The 15,874-nt window shown below is 41.2% G+C and overlaps 1 protein-coding gene across 8 annotated transcripts in view; it reads left to right on the forward strand.

Moving 5' to 3' along the window:
* Nucleotides 1-15,171, forward strand: part of LOC149253595 (uncharacterized) — a 138,057-nt gene extending 122,886 nt beyond the window's left edge. For 7 of the 8 annotated variants that reach the window (XM_089456866.1, XM_089456861.1, XM_089456868.1 and 4 more), the window contains 2 exons: nt 14,123-14,351; nt 14,461-14,850. In XM_089456866.1, the coding sequence (XP_089312992.1) occupies nt 14,123-14,351; nt 14,461-14,523 (292 nt within the window). In that variant the 3' untranslated portion in view covers nt 14,524-14,850. Of the gene's footprint in view, nt 1-14,122; nt 14,352-14,460; nt 14,851-14,936 lie in introns of those variants that run through there. The other variant, XM_089456862.1, reaches the window with a different exon arrangement.
* The last annotated feature ends 703 nt before the right edge of the window (nt 15,172-15,874 follow it).

Raw genomic sequence — 15,874 nt, forward strand, 5'->3', positions numbered from 1 at the left:
AGTATGTACCACTGATCCCAGACCAGTCTCAACCGACCCGAAGTCAGCGTCATAGTATGGTACAACTCCTACCACTGGTCCAAGACCAGTATCATTGATCCCAGATCAATGGAGGTCATCCTAGCGTAGGGAGTACGGTAGTTACAACGATGCGTCCATCGGTACTACTATGGTCCCTAACTTCATTTCCCTGCTCATTGATCAGATGAGAGGTACTTCCCATGAGTCCCAGACTGCATAGGTAGGATGCCTCGACAGGAGAACTAATCAATCCTGTCCTCACAGGAGAACACATCAATCCTGCTACAATTGCCATGGAGAACACATCAATCCAGGCCGCCATGGAGAACACATCAATCCAGGCCTCACAGGAGAACACATCAATCCTGCTACAATCGCCATGGAGAACACATCAATCCAGGCCTCACAGGAGAACTAATCATCCTGCTACACAGGAGAGCGAATCATCCTGTTCCACAAGAGAGCGAATCATCTTGTTCATCTTGTTCCACAAGAGAGCGAATCATCTTGTTCCACAAGAGAGCGAATCATCTTGTTCCAGTGCGCACCACCAGGGGAGGGTGAGTCACCCTGTGGTCATATGTTGCTCCAGTAAGAACCACAAGCCCTCAGAGCTCCCAGAGCTCAATGTATGCAACATGTAGGACCCTTGTACAAGGGTTTCTTGATGACTCCAAGTCGTTTGGGAAAATCACAAATTAGATCTTTCCTTAGGGCTTTGACAAGGTGTATCAACCTGTACATCATCTTAATGCGATGGAGCCTCCTTGCTCATCAACTTACCATATCCCAGATGATGTCTATCTGCTGGAGCAATCGACGAATACGGGATTCCTCAATAATCGAATCCCACCTCTGGTTGTTATAGAGAATCACAATGGTATCCAAACAACTCACTGAAGAGCTTTCGCAACCAGACTGCCTCACACGAGGTCATGCTAGCAACAGTATATCCTGCTTCAGCGGTGCTCAAAGTCACCAACTTCTGCTTCCTGCTCATCCAGGATATTGAAGCAGATCCCAAGGTGAAACAGCACTCGGAAGTGCTCTTACGGTCCACCACACTGCCTGCCCAATCAGCATCAGTATATCCAAGTAGTCTCACATCTTCGACTGTGTATCTTAACCCATTGTGCCACGAAGATATCTCAGAAGATTCTTGGCACCAATCCAGTGTATGTGGTGGGGTTCAACCATATGCTGGCTCAACGTGTTGACTGCAAAGCATATATCTGGACGGGAGTTCACTAAGAACATTAATGCTCCGACGAGTTGCCGATACTCGGTAGCATTTCGTAAAACAGGTCCAGCAGCACTACCGCTTAACTTCTTGAAGTCAAGCTCCATCGGAGTAGTTACAGGCTTGTAGTCCACCATTCCGAATCTTTCCAATATCTTCACCAGATATTTTTCTTGAGATAGGAAAATTTCTCCTGGCTTTTACCACACTTCAAGTCCTTGGTCCTTCATTTCAAATTCAGAAGCCATCTCCCTCTTACATTTGTGAATGAGAGGGTTTGCACCTGTAGAAAGAGGTCATCCACATGCAACACCAGTATGATAGGCTTTTCATCTTCAACCTTAAAGTAAAGGTTAGGATCGGCTTCACTCCTAGTGAATCCCAACTTCATCAAGTAGCTATCGATCCTCTCATACCATGCTTTGGGTGCTTGCTTCAGCCCATAGAGAGCCTTCAACCTGCATACATGAGATTTTCAATCATAAATCTCAAATCCTTCGGGTTGCTCCACGTAGACCTCTTCTTTGATCAAACCGTGCAAGAACGCAGTCTTGACATCCATCTGATGTAGGTTCCATCCTTGTGAAGCGGCAAGGGCTATGATCGAGCAGATGGTCGTATATCTGGCAACAGGTGCAAATATCTCATCATAGTCTATACCTTCCTCGAGCCTTATACTTTTCCGTGCTTCCATCTGCTGCATGCTTTATCTTGTAAAGCCATTTGGAAGTAACAACAGTCTTGTCCTGGGGTCTGGGAACTACTTCCCAAACATCATTCTTTATGATAGACTCATATTCTTCGGTCATAGCATCCTTCCATACTTGATGCTTGACGGCATCTGAGAATGACGAAGGCTCATTTTGTATGATCGTGCTCATGATGGTCAGGTATCCTTGATACCTATTAGGTTTCTTACTTTCACGAAAGGTTCCTCGGGGTGCAGCATGTCCTTCAGCATCATCAAGTAACCTCTTAAGCCATGAAGGCCTCTTCCTAGAAGAGGAAGGCTCATATGGAGGAGGATCAATCGGATCCATGGGTTCTTCTACATCAGGCATTGATTCATCATCCTTTTCTTTCGATTCCCTGGTGTCGGCTTCTTGAGAGCTCCTCAAAGTCGGAAGATTGATCACCTTGCTGAGAGCCATATCTTCGTCAAAGGTGACATCATGACTAATTATGACTTCCCTTTGACCGACTACATAGATTCTATAGCCTTTAGTATTTTCACCATAGCCCACGAAAATTCCCTTCTTTCCAGATGCTCCCAATTTATTTCTTTTCTCTTTCGGCACATGAAATTATACAGGGCTTCCAAAAATTTTAAAATGAGAAACATCAGGTTTCTTACCGGTGAATTTTTCTTCAGGAGTCTTGGAACCCAATGCTTGATGAGGGCATCGATTTTGTACATATACGGCGGTGATTGTAGTTTCAGCCCATAGAAACTTCAGAAGTTTTTGATCATGTAGCATGGCCCGAACAACTTCCATCATCGTGCAGTTCTTCCTTCCCACCACACCATTCTGCTCAGGAGTATGTGGTGTAGTAGTCTCCCTCTTAATGCCAACCTCAGGTATGCCTGAGTGAACCAACTGTAATATATCGGAGGTCTTTCTTTGGCTTGAGGGGAATGGTCCCCTTTTGAGCTTTCCTTCGGCACATCCCGGACATACACCTTCTTTCTCTACTTGGAATTCGGGCATCCCTGTTACCATCTGTCTTACATCGGGTAGAGCTTTGTAATGAAGGTGGGAAAACCTCCGATGCCAAAGTTCGGACTGAAGCGTTGTGTCACAAGACATGACACCTAGCGGACTTCCACCGACTTGATATAAAGAATCAACTCGAAACCCAAGAGTGAAAGCATCTTTAACATTATTTTTCCATATGCGTACCTTACCATCGTTGAAGGTTACCTTATAGCCTTTGTCTTCCATTGCCGAGACGGATACCAGGTTCTTTTTGAGATCAGGTACATATAATACATCTTGTAAGTGAATCGTATTACCTTGATTCAGTTTAAGAGAAACATTGCCTACACCTTTCACTGGGTATTTCATGTCATCTCCAAGGACAATTTCCAGGTTAGTTTCTTTCTCTACCAGATTATAGAGTACTTCTTTGTAACCAGTGAAGTGTCTTGAGGCACCACTATCAATGAGCCAAATTCCCATTGAGTCCGAAGGAGCGGAGGTAGATAGAGCAGCTGGTAGATAATATTCAGCCTGCTTATCGTCAACAGTGTTAGATTCATACCTGGAATTTCTAGCCTTCTTGAATGGTTGCCCTCTTCCTTGATTTCTCGCATTCCTTTTTCCTTTGTTGTTGAATTTTCCATTCCTTCGATTACCATGAGAGGGATTTTGATCATCGTCACGGTGAGAGTCCTTTCTATCAGGGCATTCCCTTGCATAGTGACCTGCTTTATTGCAAATGAAACATCGTCCTTTTCTTCCACCCTTAAATCCAGCATTTCTTTTCGATTTAGACCCAGAATTATTCCTTTTCTTAGCATGAGAAGAAAAAGCAGCAGGAGGACCTTTAGGCAAGGGCATTTCCTGCTCTTCTACCCTTGTTTGTTCTTGAATGCATCTAGCCATTAATTCCTCGAAACTAGGAATTACATTATTGTTCAGAAGAGTAGTCCTGAACACATACCATTCAGATGGTAATCCTTCGAGAGTTGTGAGTGCCATTTCTCTGTCAGTAATGGTTTCCCCAATAGATAGGAGATCGTTCTTGATCTCAGTGATTCTTAAGAAGTATGCTTGCATACTTTCATCTTTACCCTTCTTGATTTCCCTCAACTTATTTCTAAGAAACAAAACTTGATTTGCATCATTAACTTTAAATAAACTCACCAGTCTGTCGTAGATTTCCTTGGAGGTGTCTAGATCAGAGATGTAGGCCACCAAGCGCTTGTCGATAGAGTCCCGAATGATCTTCTTTGTTTTGACTTCTCCATTTTTCCATTTGTTCCAGGCAGCAGCAGATGCATTTGATGAAGGCTCAACAATATTGCCTCTTACATGGTCCAACACTCCTTGATCTTCAAGGGTTAGATCGATAGACATCTTCCATCCGTGATAGTCAGCTTTCTCACGGAGCTTGTCTTCAGCAGGAAAGAGTGTTGAGGACCCCATAGTTCTTTTAGGATAGCCTTGCCAATCTTCTCTTCAATGATTGCTCTTGCTCTTGTTCGGGCTTTGTCTTCACCTCAACTCTGATACCATGTTAAGTTATGGTATGTTCTATGCTTATAACAGTTTACTTTTTTTTCTTATTATATTCCACCGATTAGCAATCACATGTACATAAAATAAAGTGCAGATAGAACATTAAACGATCGACAGAAAACAAGCCAAGACAAGAGACACAAGATGTGGCGGCTAGTCAGGGACAAACCCCACAATGTGTGGGGAAACCCTTTGATCAAATCTTCTTTTATCTTCAATAATTCAGCAGAGAGAAATAGTACAATAAATCTGATTCATATCAGCAGTAGCAAACCCTAGATCAGTAGCATCAACATTAGCGGCTTCATTATCAAACTAGGGCAGACCATATCTCACAAATCGACAGTCGGATTGACTTCATTCCACCACCAAAAGTTTCGGCTTTCAAAGGAGGTTCAGATGAACCTACAGCGCAGTTCCAAAGAGGAGATCTTCTAGGCCACGCAAGTCAATCTTTACTTCTGCAGTTGCAGCTTCAGTTTCAGCAGTTTCTGGCTTCAAGCTAGGGCAGTCGATATCTTGCAAACCGTTCGTCGGATTGACTTCATTCCACCACCAAAAGTTGCGGCTTTCAAAGGAGGTTCAGATAAACCTACAACGCAGTTCCAAAGAGGAGATCTTCTAGGCCACGCAAGTCAATCTTTACTTCTGCAGTTGCAGCTTCAGTTTCAACAGTTTCCGGCTTCAAACTAGGGCAGTCGATATCTTGCAAACCGTTCGTCGGATTGACTTCATTCCACCACCAAAAGTTGCGGCTTTCAAAGGAGGTTCAGATGAACCTATAGCGCAGTTCCAAAGAGGAGATCTTCTAGGCCACGCAAGTCAATCTTTACTTCTGCAGTTGCAGCTTCAAATTCAACAGCTTCCGGCTTCACATGTGTGAGAGAGAGAGACCCATTTTAGCGCAGTAGAGAAGAGACTCATATTTGCGCAGTAGAGAGAGAGAGATGTGATGAGATGAGTGAGTCCAAATGAGGAAAAATCCTCTTATATTTATACACAACGTTGGTGGGTGAATAGATGCGACTGTTGGGCTTCTGAGCCTACATGAGTTGTAGGTCGGCTTGATAATAATTCCATAATCAAAATAAATTCATATCTCCATGAATACTTATCGGAATTGGATGATCTTTATATCAATCCTACACCTATCGACGAGAGGAATCTAATAAAAATATTATTAGCCATGAATAAGATGACCCACATGAAGTTTTTCCCTGGTTGCCAATTTTAACAAACGGACAGAGGCAGAGAACCAGAAAGCTGAGAAGCAAAAACGAACAGTCAGGAAGAGATTGGCTTTAAAGCCACAGACTGATAGAGAGGAGAGGGGGCAGCCCAGGAAGTAGTAAGCAGACCTGGAAGCAGAGAAACCAGAGCCGAGCTGACCTGAAGAAGCAAGGTAGTAAGTGAGCCAGGGTTAAGACAGAGACGGAGAGAGTCAGAGATTCTGTGTACTCTAGAGAGACTTGGGGGATCCAAGCATAGTCCTACTGATTGTATCTGTTGTGTGAGACTCAAATTGAGCTCACTGTAATAGGCAGAGCCGCAGAGCCAGAGAGCTCTAATAGACTTCTAAAGATCCACAAGGTTGCAGTGAAGTTGCAGCACAGCAGGAGATCGAATGATTGAGCTGTGGCTGGTTGTTTGAGGTGTGTCGAAGACAGGAGAAGGAGTTCCAGAGACAAATGCAGAATTTTGAGGGATTCAGAGAAGCCAGGAGCTCGAGAAGCTTAGAGCACTGACTAAAGGAGTCAAGTCTAGAGAAGCCTAGACCTTTCTGCAGAACAAGGACAGCTAGGGGTAAGATGGCGTTCTAAGCCCATTGGTTCAGTTGTAAACCAATGGAGTTAAGTGTAGCACTTGTAAAAGAATTGAAGCCATAATCCCAGAGAGCATAATCGAGTTGATTAGAGCTCAGGAAGACGTAGCCCAAGATATCAGGGTGAACTCCATATTATATTGTTGTCATATGGGTTTGTTGAATTGCTGCTTTATTTACTGTTATTTGTGTTTCAGATCAGCATAAGCAAATGAACATAAGCACTCAACAGTAAAAAACAAATACAAGCATACACCTATATTTTCAAGCATTTCTTAATTCCACATTAGTTAATCATGAAGACTTGGGAAAATTTAAAGCTTTGGAAGTGGGAGAGGTTCTTGTAAGTTAGACAAGAAGCCTAAGAGCCCCATTTCCAGATCAAGAGCCCTCTTCGGGAGATTTCCATTTTGCTGGGGATAAGGATAAATTTTGAGCGATAACTTGATAAGCTGAGCAGAGGGTCCGGAGGCAAAGAGTATTAGTTTCCCAGACAGCAACTGACGAGACAGTGAGAGGAGATGCAGTTCCCAGCTTGTGGGATGCAAGAAATGCATAGGCTGACGTAGAGGGAGCAAGAAGCAGCTCAATTCAAGCTGAGTTAGCGTTGGATCGCCTGTGGAGTGAGAAAATTTTCTCACTAGTTATTATTGCCAATCATTTCTCTATTTTGATTACTAGTTTAAGCATCCATAGATTGTACTCAGTTTTCACCACTGCATAATATCAAAACCCTTAGCTGCTGCACTGGTTTTCTCGAGTTAGGTTTTTTCGGGGACTTAGTCCAAAAATAATGGTGTCATATTGTGTGTGTACATCTATTTCTTCCGCATTATATGTTTTGTGAAGGTTGCAGTTTATTTGTTTCGATATTTGCTGTAGCACACAACAAATAATTTGTTTAATTAAATTAACAAATAGAAGAAATAACATCAGTTGATGTAATAGGATTTGGGGTTAGCTGAATTTTCACATGGTATCAGAGCACATATTGTAAGCCAGAGAGCTCAGTGGCAGAAGGAAGAGGAATTTTATTGCTCTATGTAGGCAGTAGTTCAAAACCGTCAGAGGCAGCGCAGTTTCTTGGCCAAGAGGGTCAATTTCTTGAGGAAAAATCGATTTCTCTAAGAGAGCGACAGAGAAATCAGATTTCTCCAGTTTGAGGATTACCAGAGGCAGAGGGAGCAACCAATATTTTCCTTGCAGAGAAGATATCTAGCTAGATGTAGTATTTTGTAGCAATTGCTAGTGAAAAATAACACCAGGAGGAAGAAAGAGCACACGCAAAGGGAAATTTTCCTCAAGGGACTTCTAGCTTCAGAAGTTTGGTTTTCTCTTGCAGATTTGAAGTTGTTGTGAGAATATTTACTCACTCCAGCAGGGAGTGTGTAGAGCCTAGCAGCAGCTGAGCAGAAGAGAAGAGGAGGATTCCGACTTATTTTGCTGAGATGGCCACTGTCAGACTACGGGATCAGGATAGGTTGGACGATGCTTCCAACTATGTCATTTGGAAGGCAAGGATGTCCTTCCTTTTGGATGAATATGGCCTGAAACCATTCATAGATGCAGTGGTTGCTATCCCCATAGATGCAGATCAACTGAAGGAGTACAAAAAGGAGATGGCGAGGGCAAAGAGACTGATCCTAGATGGTGTCTAGGATCATGTTGTATCACACATAGCAGCCAAGGGAATGACCAAAGAGATGTGGGATACACTTTCCACACTGTACCAAGGCACTTCCGAGAAGCGGAAGATGTACTTAGAGGAGAAGTTGAGATGCACCAGGATGCAGAAAGGGGAATGCATAGACCCCTTCCTCACCAGGATTCAGGAGATCTAGGACCAGTTGTCAGTTCTTGGGGTAGCGCCTCAACCCACAGAGCTAGTGCGATTGGAACTCAACAGTGTCCCAGAGGAGTGACAAGTATTTGTCCAAATTAGCTTGGGCAGAGAAACCTTTCCAAGGTGGGACAGGATGTGGGCCGATTTGCAGCAGTAGGAGTTGAGACAATACCTAGTAAACAGATCCATGAGTGGCAGCAACAACGGATCAAAGCAGGTGAAGGAAGAGGAGAATGTGGCCCTTGCATCGAAGGGTCCCAGTTAGGGATGGGGGGGCAACGAAAGAAGAAGAACCTGTCAAAGGTCAAGTGCTTCAGATGTGGTGAGCTTGGTCACTACAACACCCAGTGTCCTCTCAGGGAGAACGACAAGGAGGAGAAGCAGGACCAGCAGACAACATCAACAAAGATCGATAGGTTGTCCTCTAGGCTGGATGAAGACTTCACCATGTTTGCTGACATACCCGCAGGAGTCAAATGGGGTGACTTTTTATTGTAGCCTCAGAGTGCTATAGATGGGTAGGATTCTTGAGGAGGTCCACCTCTTGAATCAATACCTTGCTACGGGGGCCCACAATATGTTGTAGCAGGATTGATCAATGGTAGTAGATGCAATCAGATGCCAGAGTGACAAATGCAGAGTCTAGTCGCAATCAAATGCTGGGCAAGGCAGTGCAGAGTTGGCAGTAGTGCAGAGTGGCACAGTGCAGCGCAGATGCCTCAGTGACAACACAGATATTAGCAGTAGTCAGAGACTCGGGTGACAGATGCATCATAATGATCACAGTTGATTCAGTATTTACTATGTAGGATGTTTTTTAGTTGCATATGTTTCAGTTGTAGCAACAACAGATGGAGAGGGAGTTGCAGTGTAGATGTAGTGTTGGCAGCAGTTCAACAGAGTTAGCAACAACACAGATGCAACACATTTTAGAGTTGCACAGTAGTTGGTGGGCAACAACAACCAGACATCAGCAACGTAACAAGAGATCATGTAGAGACAGAGTGTTGCTACAGGGAGCAGCAACACTAGAACACATTCCTCGCTAAGAGGGAGTGTTATTTTTTGTAGCATTAGATGTGTTCTAGTCTTGAAATTTTGTGGAGAGGCTAGAATGCATGAGATCTCCAAAACCCAAAAATCGTTTCTAGAAATTCCGCTTAGAAATGACTTAATTAGATTATTATTCGTTTTTTAAATATTTCCTAAGTCTAAACTTAGGGAATATGACTAATAATCAAAATTAATTAATTCATGGTGAGAATGTTCTAGAAAAGCACATGGATCGATTTCTATTTAATCCTAGCCATCGATTAAGATTTATTCATGGTCGTTGAAGTCTCAACAGAGGATTATAAGAAGAAGTTGATGGGGCTTGGAGAAGACACACCAAATCAGTTGAGCATTCAATTTTGCTAGGAAATCGATCTCCAGAGTAGTAGCATTTAGTTGCCGGAGGTGATTCAGTGAGATCGAAGTAGTGAGAGAGGGGCAGAGATAGTGAGGCCGGAGGAAGCTTTTCCAGTTCCAGCGAGTACATTGTAGAGAGGCAGTGATTGCCACAGAGAGGTAGCGCAAAGCCCTCTTGGGGAGATTTCCGTTTTGCTAGGGAGAAGGAGAAATTCTGAGCCAGAAGCTGGGCAGAGGGTTCAGAGGCAAAGAGTATCAGTTTCCCAGACAGCAGCTGACGAGACAGTGAGAGGATACGCAATTCCGAGCTTGTGGGATGCAGTAACTGTTGTAGGATGACACAATGATTGCATAGAGGGAGCAAGGAGCAACTCAATTCAAGCTAAGGTCAGTGTTGGATCGCCTGTGGAGTGAGAAATTTTTCTCACTAGTTATTATTGCCAATTATTTCTCTGTTTGGATTTCTAGTTTAAGCATCCATAGATTGTACTCATTTTTCACTACTACATAATACCAAAAACCTCAGCTACTGCACTGGTTTTCCCGAGTTGGGTTTTTTCGGGGACTTAGTCCAAAAAAACGGTGTCATATTGTGTGTGTGCATCTATTTCTTCCAGCGTTTTTATTTCTTCCACAGTATTTGTTTTGTGAAGGCTGTAGTGTATTTGTTTTGATATCTGCCGTAGCACACAACAAATAGTTTGTTTAATTAAATTAACAAATAGAAGAAATAACATCAATCGCTGCAATAGGATTCGGGGTTAGCCGAATTTTCACAGACTAGGGCTAAAGATTAAACCCCTTGTAAAGTGAGAGAATAGATTTACAGTTAAGATCGGTCAATCTTCTAGATCACCCCTTTATCCATTCTAAATACCCAAAACAAACCAGTATAAGCACTTGATTGCAAAATAATCAAAGTACCTTTTGAATAGTAGTCCACCTTCATCCAAGTCGTAATGTTGGATGAGGAGAGGCATGTGGCTGATGCAAATGGCAAGGCACATGACATATCATCATCAAATAGTAGATATCAGGGGCTGCTGGCTGGCTGGCTATCCGGCTGGTTGTCAAATGTAGGAGGAAAGTTTTCTTCTATGGGGTTACCCATGTTGTTGTGTAACAAGGTGTAAATATTAATTACAGCCTGCTGTCTATAGTAATTTCAAACAGATTCCAGGTCTAATTTTTAGATAAAAGCAAGTAAATGTCACAGTTTGGAAACTTTTTTGGTATTCTAGTTCATATTTTGTTTCCAGATTGCCTAGGGATTTTCCTCCTAAGGTTTGCAAGAACTAACCCGAAGTGAAAAGAGACTGTACAAAGTGACAATGTGCTTTCTTTAGTTACCCTGGAAGTCTTCCTGTTTCAAGTATTACCAGGGTCCAGGACCATTCTGCATGTTAAATCAGTAGAATGGAACCTTCATGTGGGTTGGATAATTAAAATGATCTAAAAATCAGTTGAATGGACAAATGTGACTAGGGCTAGATATTGTAGACAATGGTACATAATATGAAGAAGAAAATTTGGTAATCCGAGTATAAAAAGGTTACCTGTTTGCTCCCTGAATTGCTTGAAAAAAAAGATCGAATACATATTTCAGATAGCAAAAAAATCTCAAAGGATACCAAAATGGTGAAGCTGTTGAGAAGCCTTTATCTTAAGGCTTTGATCTCAATTGATACGTGCACATAACAACAATGAAAATACTCACAATCAAGAATAGAAAGCCCAATAAGGAGAGCAAGGATGCAAGTAGAAAGGATATTGTTGCAAATGTGTACACATATGGTATGCCCTTTGTTGTATTATCTATTTATATAACTGTGACACTGTTGGAGAGTGATCTCGTTTTCCCAATTCTCCTAGTACAACAATAGAATGTACATCTTTAGGTTTGTGATCAAGTGCGGCCAAGCCTCCTATGAGCTATGTACAATGAGATATGAAAAATTAAAAGGAAAAGTGTAATTTGCAATAATAATACATTGTTTGACTAGGTTCACTAGGGAGTTAGGGAATAAGGGCCTTTATAATCCCCAAAGCACTTACCTCTCTCTATCCTAGGGGAAATGAAGGATTTTGATGCAAGAACATCTAGATGAATCACCACAGAAGACAATTGATGAAGCAAGCATGCAAAATGAGAGGCAGGTTTGGACGTGCAAACAAGATGATGGCATGTAAAAGAAACAACAAGCAGAAAACATTCTGTGTAGAACAAGAAAGAAGTGCAAAACATGCGTGTGGAAGAAACAATAGGTGCAACGAATGTGCACGTGGGAAGATAGATTATTGTGTATGTTACTATGTAAGGGAAGATGAAAGGTCAAGTATAGGAAGTTGAAGAGGTGATGATGTTGTAGTGAGGTTGTATCAAGTGAAGACGAACCATTGCAAGAAGGTAGTTGAGGTCATTGGGAGCCCAAAGTTTGTGATGATGGAGAATAGTTTGTGCAACAAAAAGGAGATTGCGCTGGTCTTGAAGCTGATCTTGAGTTAGATTTTGGTTTTCAAGTGAAGGAAGAATTGTTGGCAAACTACTTTGTGAAAGGAAGGCATAGAGAGGCTGTAAGGAGGGTAAAGGAGATAAGTTGCTTCAAGAGGAAGAGTGGCATTGGAGTGATTCAATGCTCAAGGAAAAAGAGTACAAGGGATCAAGGACATTTCTAGAGTTAGCAGATATTAGTAGTGAGGAGAAGAGTTCAAGGTTGTAGATTGAGTGTAGAGGAACAGCACATAAGGATTGCAAATCCATAGAGAAGGCATGAGAGAGAGAGAAGGTGAGTGGACTATATGCCTGAGATAGTCCAGAATTGTGATTGTAATCTGATTTGAATAAATGAAAATGAGTAGACCTTTTTGAATATTTTGTGTTGTAGTGACTATTTTGTCTTTTTTGGTATTGCATATTGTTTTTTATTTCTTTACTACAAAGTAACCTGTGTGGTGAGAGTTCACGAACAATCTATAATTTGGGTCCATAGCATTCTTCATGGTCTTATACTTGATCCCATTATCTCATTTGTTTCTCTTTCTAAATGAGCAACAACATCCACATAATTTTGATCTTCAATATCCTTATCCTCTTAGATGTTATCCTTGAGAGATTCTGAAGGGGTAGGGTTCATACCTTGATCCCTCGAGGTCTTAATCTCCTGCTCCGAAGCAATTGCTTCCACAAGATCTAGGGAGAAAAGTTATTTTATAGTTGAATCTAAGTTTTAGGGACCTAAGTGCTTTTCTTCTTTAATGGAAATGCAGCTTCGTTATCTGCTTTGGATTTCTTACCAACAGAGGTTGCTGATCTTTAATCTAAGTAGCATTTTTAGACCTTTGTGTGCAGCTTTCTTCAAAATGGCCATACTTCTGACAAAGTTTGCAGTTGAATCATTTGTTTTCATACTCAACATCATGTTCCACCTATTCACACGTTGATCTTGAGTTTCATCCTATTAGGCAAGCATTTTCTCAAAGCCAAATTGACACGGATCTTGGCAGAGTTCATGGTTTCCCTTTCCTATGTTGATTTTTCGATACTTAGGATCTCAGTCCATCTCCAATAGCTTTTAATTCAACTTCATTCTAGAATTCCATAGGTAGAAAGGGTAAAAACACACAAAACCAGTGCTTTGAATAGAATTTATACTCTTGGGTCAAATCCCATTTCCCAAAATTTCATGTAGAGGTTTGTCTGCTTTAAAAACTAGGTTCCTTTAAATATGGTATCCTTGTCATCTTTGAATGTGGTATCTTTGTCTACCTAGAATTGACATTTCATACAACTTCCAATTTTTGTAAATATCCAATTACTAATTGTTTTCTCTGATGGACAAAGCCTCAGGGTTCAGTAGATGAGACCTAGTGTTTTCAGTTTGTAATATCTGCCAAGATTTCTTTTGGGCAAATCTCATTAATCTGTTTGGAAAAATTTCTTTCCATGCATACCTCTGGGTTTTGGTGAGGAATCGATTCCTTTTTCCCTTCATCAATGAGATGTTGCATTGGTTCTTTGAATTAAGGCAAAGAATGAGTACCAGAGAGGTCCTCTTGATCAGAACAACTAGATGGTGAATAGGGTTCCCCTGCCATTTTGTTATAGATCAATATTTTTCTGATTGATCTTTACTACATTACAGTAAACATGAAAATGTCTGTGGTGTCTTTGTCTAGTGTATAATGCAGGTATGTTGGATAATCATGGATGCTGCTTTCTGGTTTCCTTTTTCAGCTTATATGAAAAGCCAGCATTTTCCATGTTATCTTTTTTAGCGGTAGGGAAATGCTTAGCTTAGTGGTCTAGTGCAGTTTCTGATATAATTTAGGTGCTTTGTTTTGTTCATTCCTTGGATAGGCATTCCTCTAGTAGTTTTCTTATCACCTTTACTAATGTTTCCTCTGGTGTTGCTCCTGGGGATGACCTACAGTGTATAAAGGGGCTGTCTTCTTTAGTCCAAATTTTACATATACAAACTTTATACCTCGAAGATGCATATCAGTTTAAAATTCATGCTTATTTCTGTGTTTATGTTGGTTTGCAGAAAGGGATATTTTGATATGGTGTCAACACCTGATCAACCAACTGGAAAATGTCTCAAGAAATCATGTCGAATGTCACAAAGAGTTGCTCAAGAGGAACCTCAACCTTTGCCATTGATTCTCCCTAAATTTCATCTTGTTCTGACTCGAAAGGAAATCCATGAAGATTGGATCAAAATAACAGGCCACAGATATACAGGGAAACCAAAGAAGTCAACTCTTGTTCAGAAGGTAACTGTAACTTCTTTACTAAAGACTTTGTTTAAATATGGAATATTCCAAAAAACTTGTGAAGCACCAGGTTAATATGGCCAACTTACAAGGAAAATTGTGTCTGTAGGGGCTTGGACTTTGTACAGCATTGGCCCGCCCTTCCTCCATTGAATACTTGAATGAGCCTTAATGTAAGTTATGCATTGGTGCATCTGCAGTTAACATGACAGAATAGCTAAAATGTTAGACCGTTCAATTTGCATGTATTATACATTTCACGTGCTTATTTTTTATGCAAATTATGCATAGATGGCTCCATCTACAGAGATTATGTGGGAAGTGGGTTGCAACTTAAATAAAACATATACTTTTCCCCAATCATCTTCCGTAAAGAATTTCTTTATTGCCATAGGAACTACAAGATCACTATGAAAACTCAAAAGGGCTCTTGGAAAGTCTCAAAGTTGGGATATGTGAAAAGGATAAAAATTACAAAAATAGAAGAATATTTAACATTGTATTTGTATGCATTGGAGCTTTACCTTGAATGTGCTTTTATCTTTCCGTCAATTTCTTTGAATAATTATGATATCTTGGAAAGAGGACTGTGATCTAGAGGAAAATTGTTGGAGTCTCATTTCTGCTCAACTTGAAGTTGAAATGAAAGGCACTCTTATCAAAGGGGTGGCTTTCAACAATGCTCAACGCTGTGAAGTTGAAATGATCAGGTGAATTAGAGGTGGTTATCGAATTCGTAACTGAATATGATGGATATGAGATTATCTTGAACATTCTCATTTTTAAAGGAAAATTAAGGACAACCATCACAAATACAAAGACAAACCCCGAAACCCCGAATCCTACTGCAGCAACTAATTAAGTTTCTTCTATTTGTTAAATTAATTGAACAGATTATTTGCAGTTTCCTACGACAAATATCAAAACTAATACACTGCAGCCTTCACAAAATAAATACTTTGGAAGAAAAATAATGTTGGAAGAATAGATGCACATGCACACAAATAACACAATTATTTTTGGACCAATGTCCCAAGAAAAACCCAACATGGGAAAACCGGTGTAGCAATTGAGGGTTTTATTATTATGCAGTAGTAAATATGATTACAAATCTAGTTTTCCATACAGAGAAAATGAATGGCAGAAGTCTAGTGAGAAAAATCTCACTTCCACCGGTGATCCGACACTGACCTTGGCTCAAGATGAACTGTTCCTTGCTACCTATGCGTTGCCTCTACATCACCCAGCTTGTACCAATGTCTCTCTTGTTGACTGATCAGTTGCTACTCTGGAAACTCGATCTTCCTGGCCTCTAGGCTCCTACTCTGGCTTTAGGCACTAAATTTCGACTTCTCCTCAGCAAAATACGGATCTCCCTCCGAAGCTCTGTGTTGTCTCTCTGCACTGCGTCGACCTCTCTGTGGAATTCTCTTTCTCTCTGCTATGCACTCATTGGACTGGTGGACCTCCTTAAGAATCCTGCCCATCCTGTAGCTCTCTGGGGCTACAAAACCAAATCACCC

The sequence above is a fragment of the Pinus tabuliformis genome, chromosome 7 (assembly GCF_031772625.1).
Source record: "Pinus tabuliformis cultivar Carrire ecotype Pingquan chromosome 7, CPIR1, whole genome shotgun sequence".
Classification (NCBI taxonomy): domain Eukaryota; kingdom Viridiplantae; phylum Streptophyta; class Pinopsida; order Pinales; family Pinaceae; genus Pinus; species Pinus tabuliformis.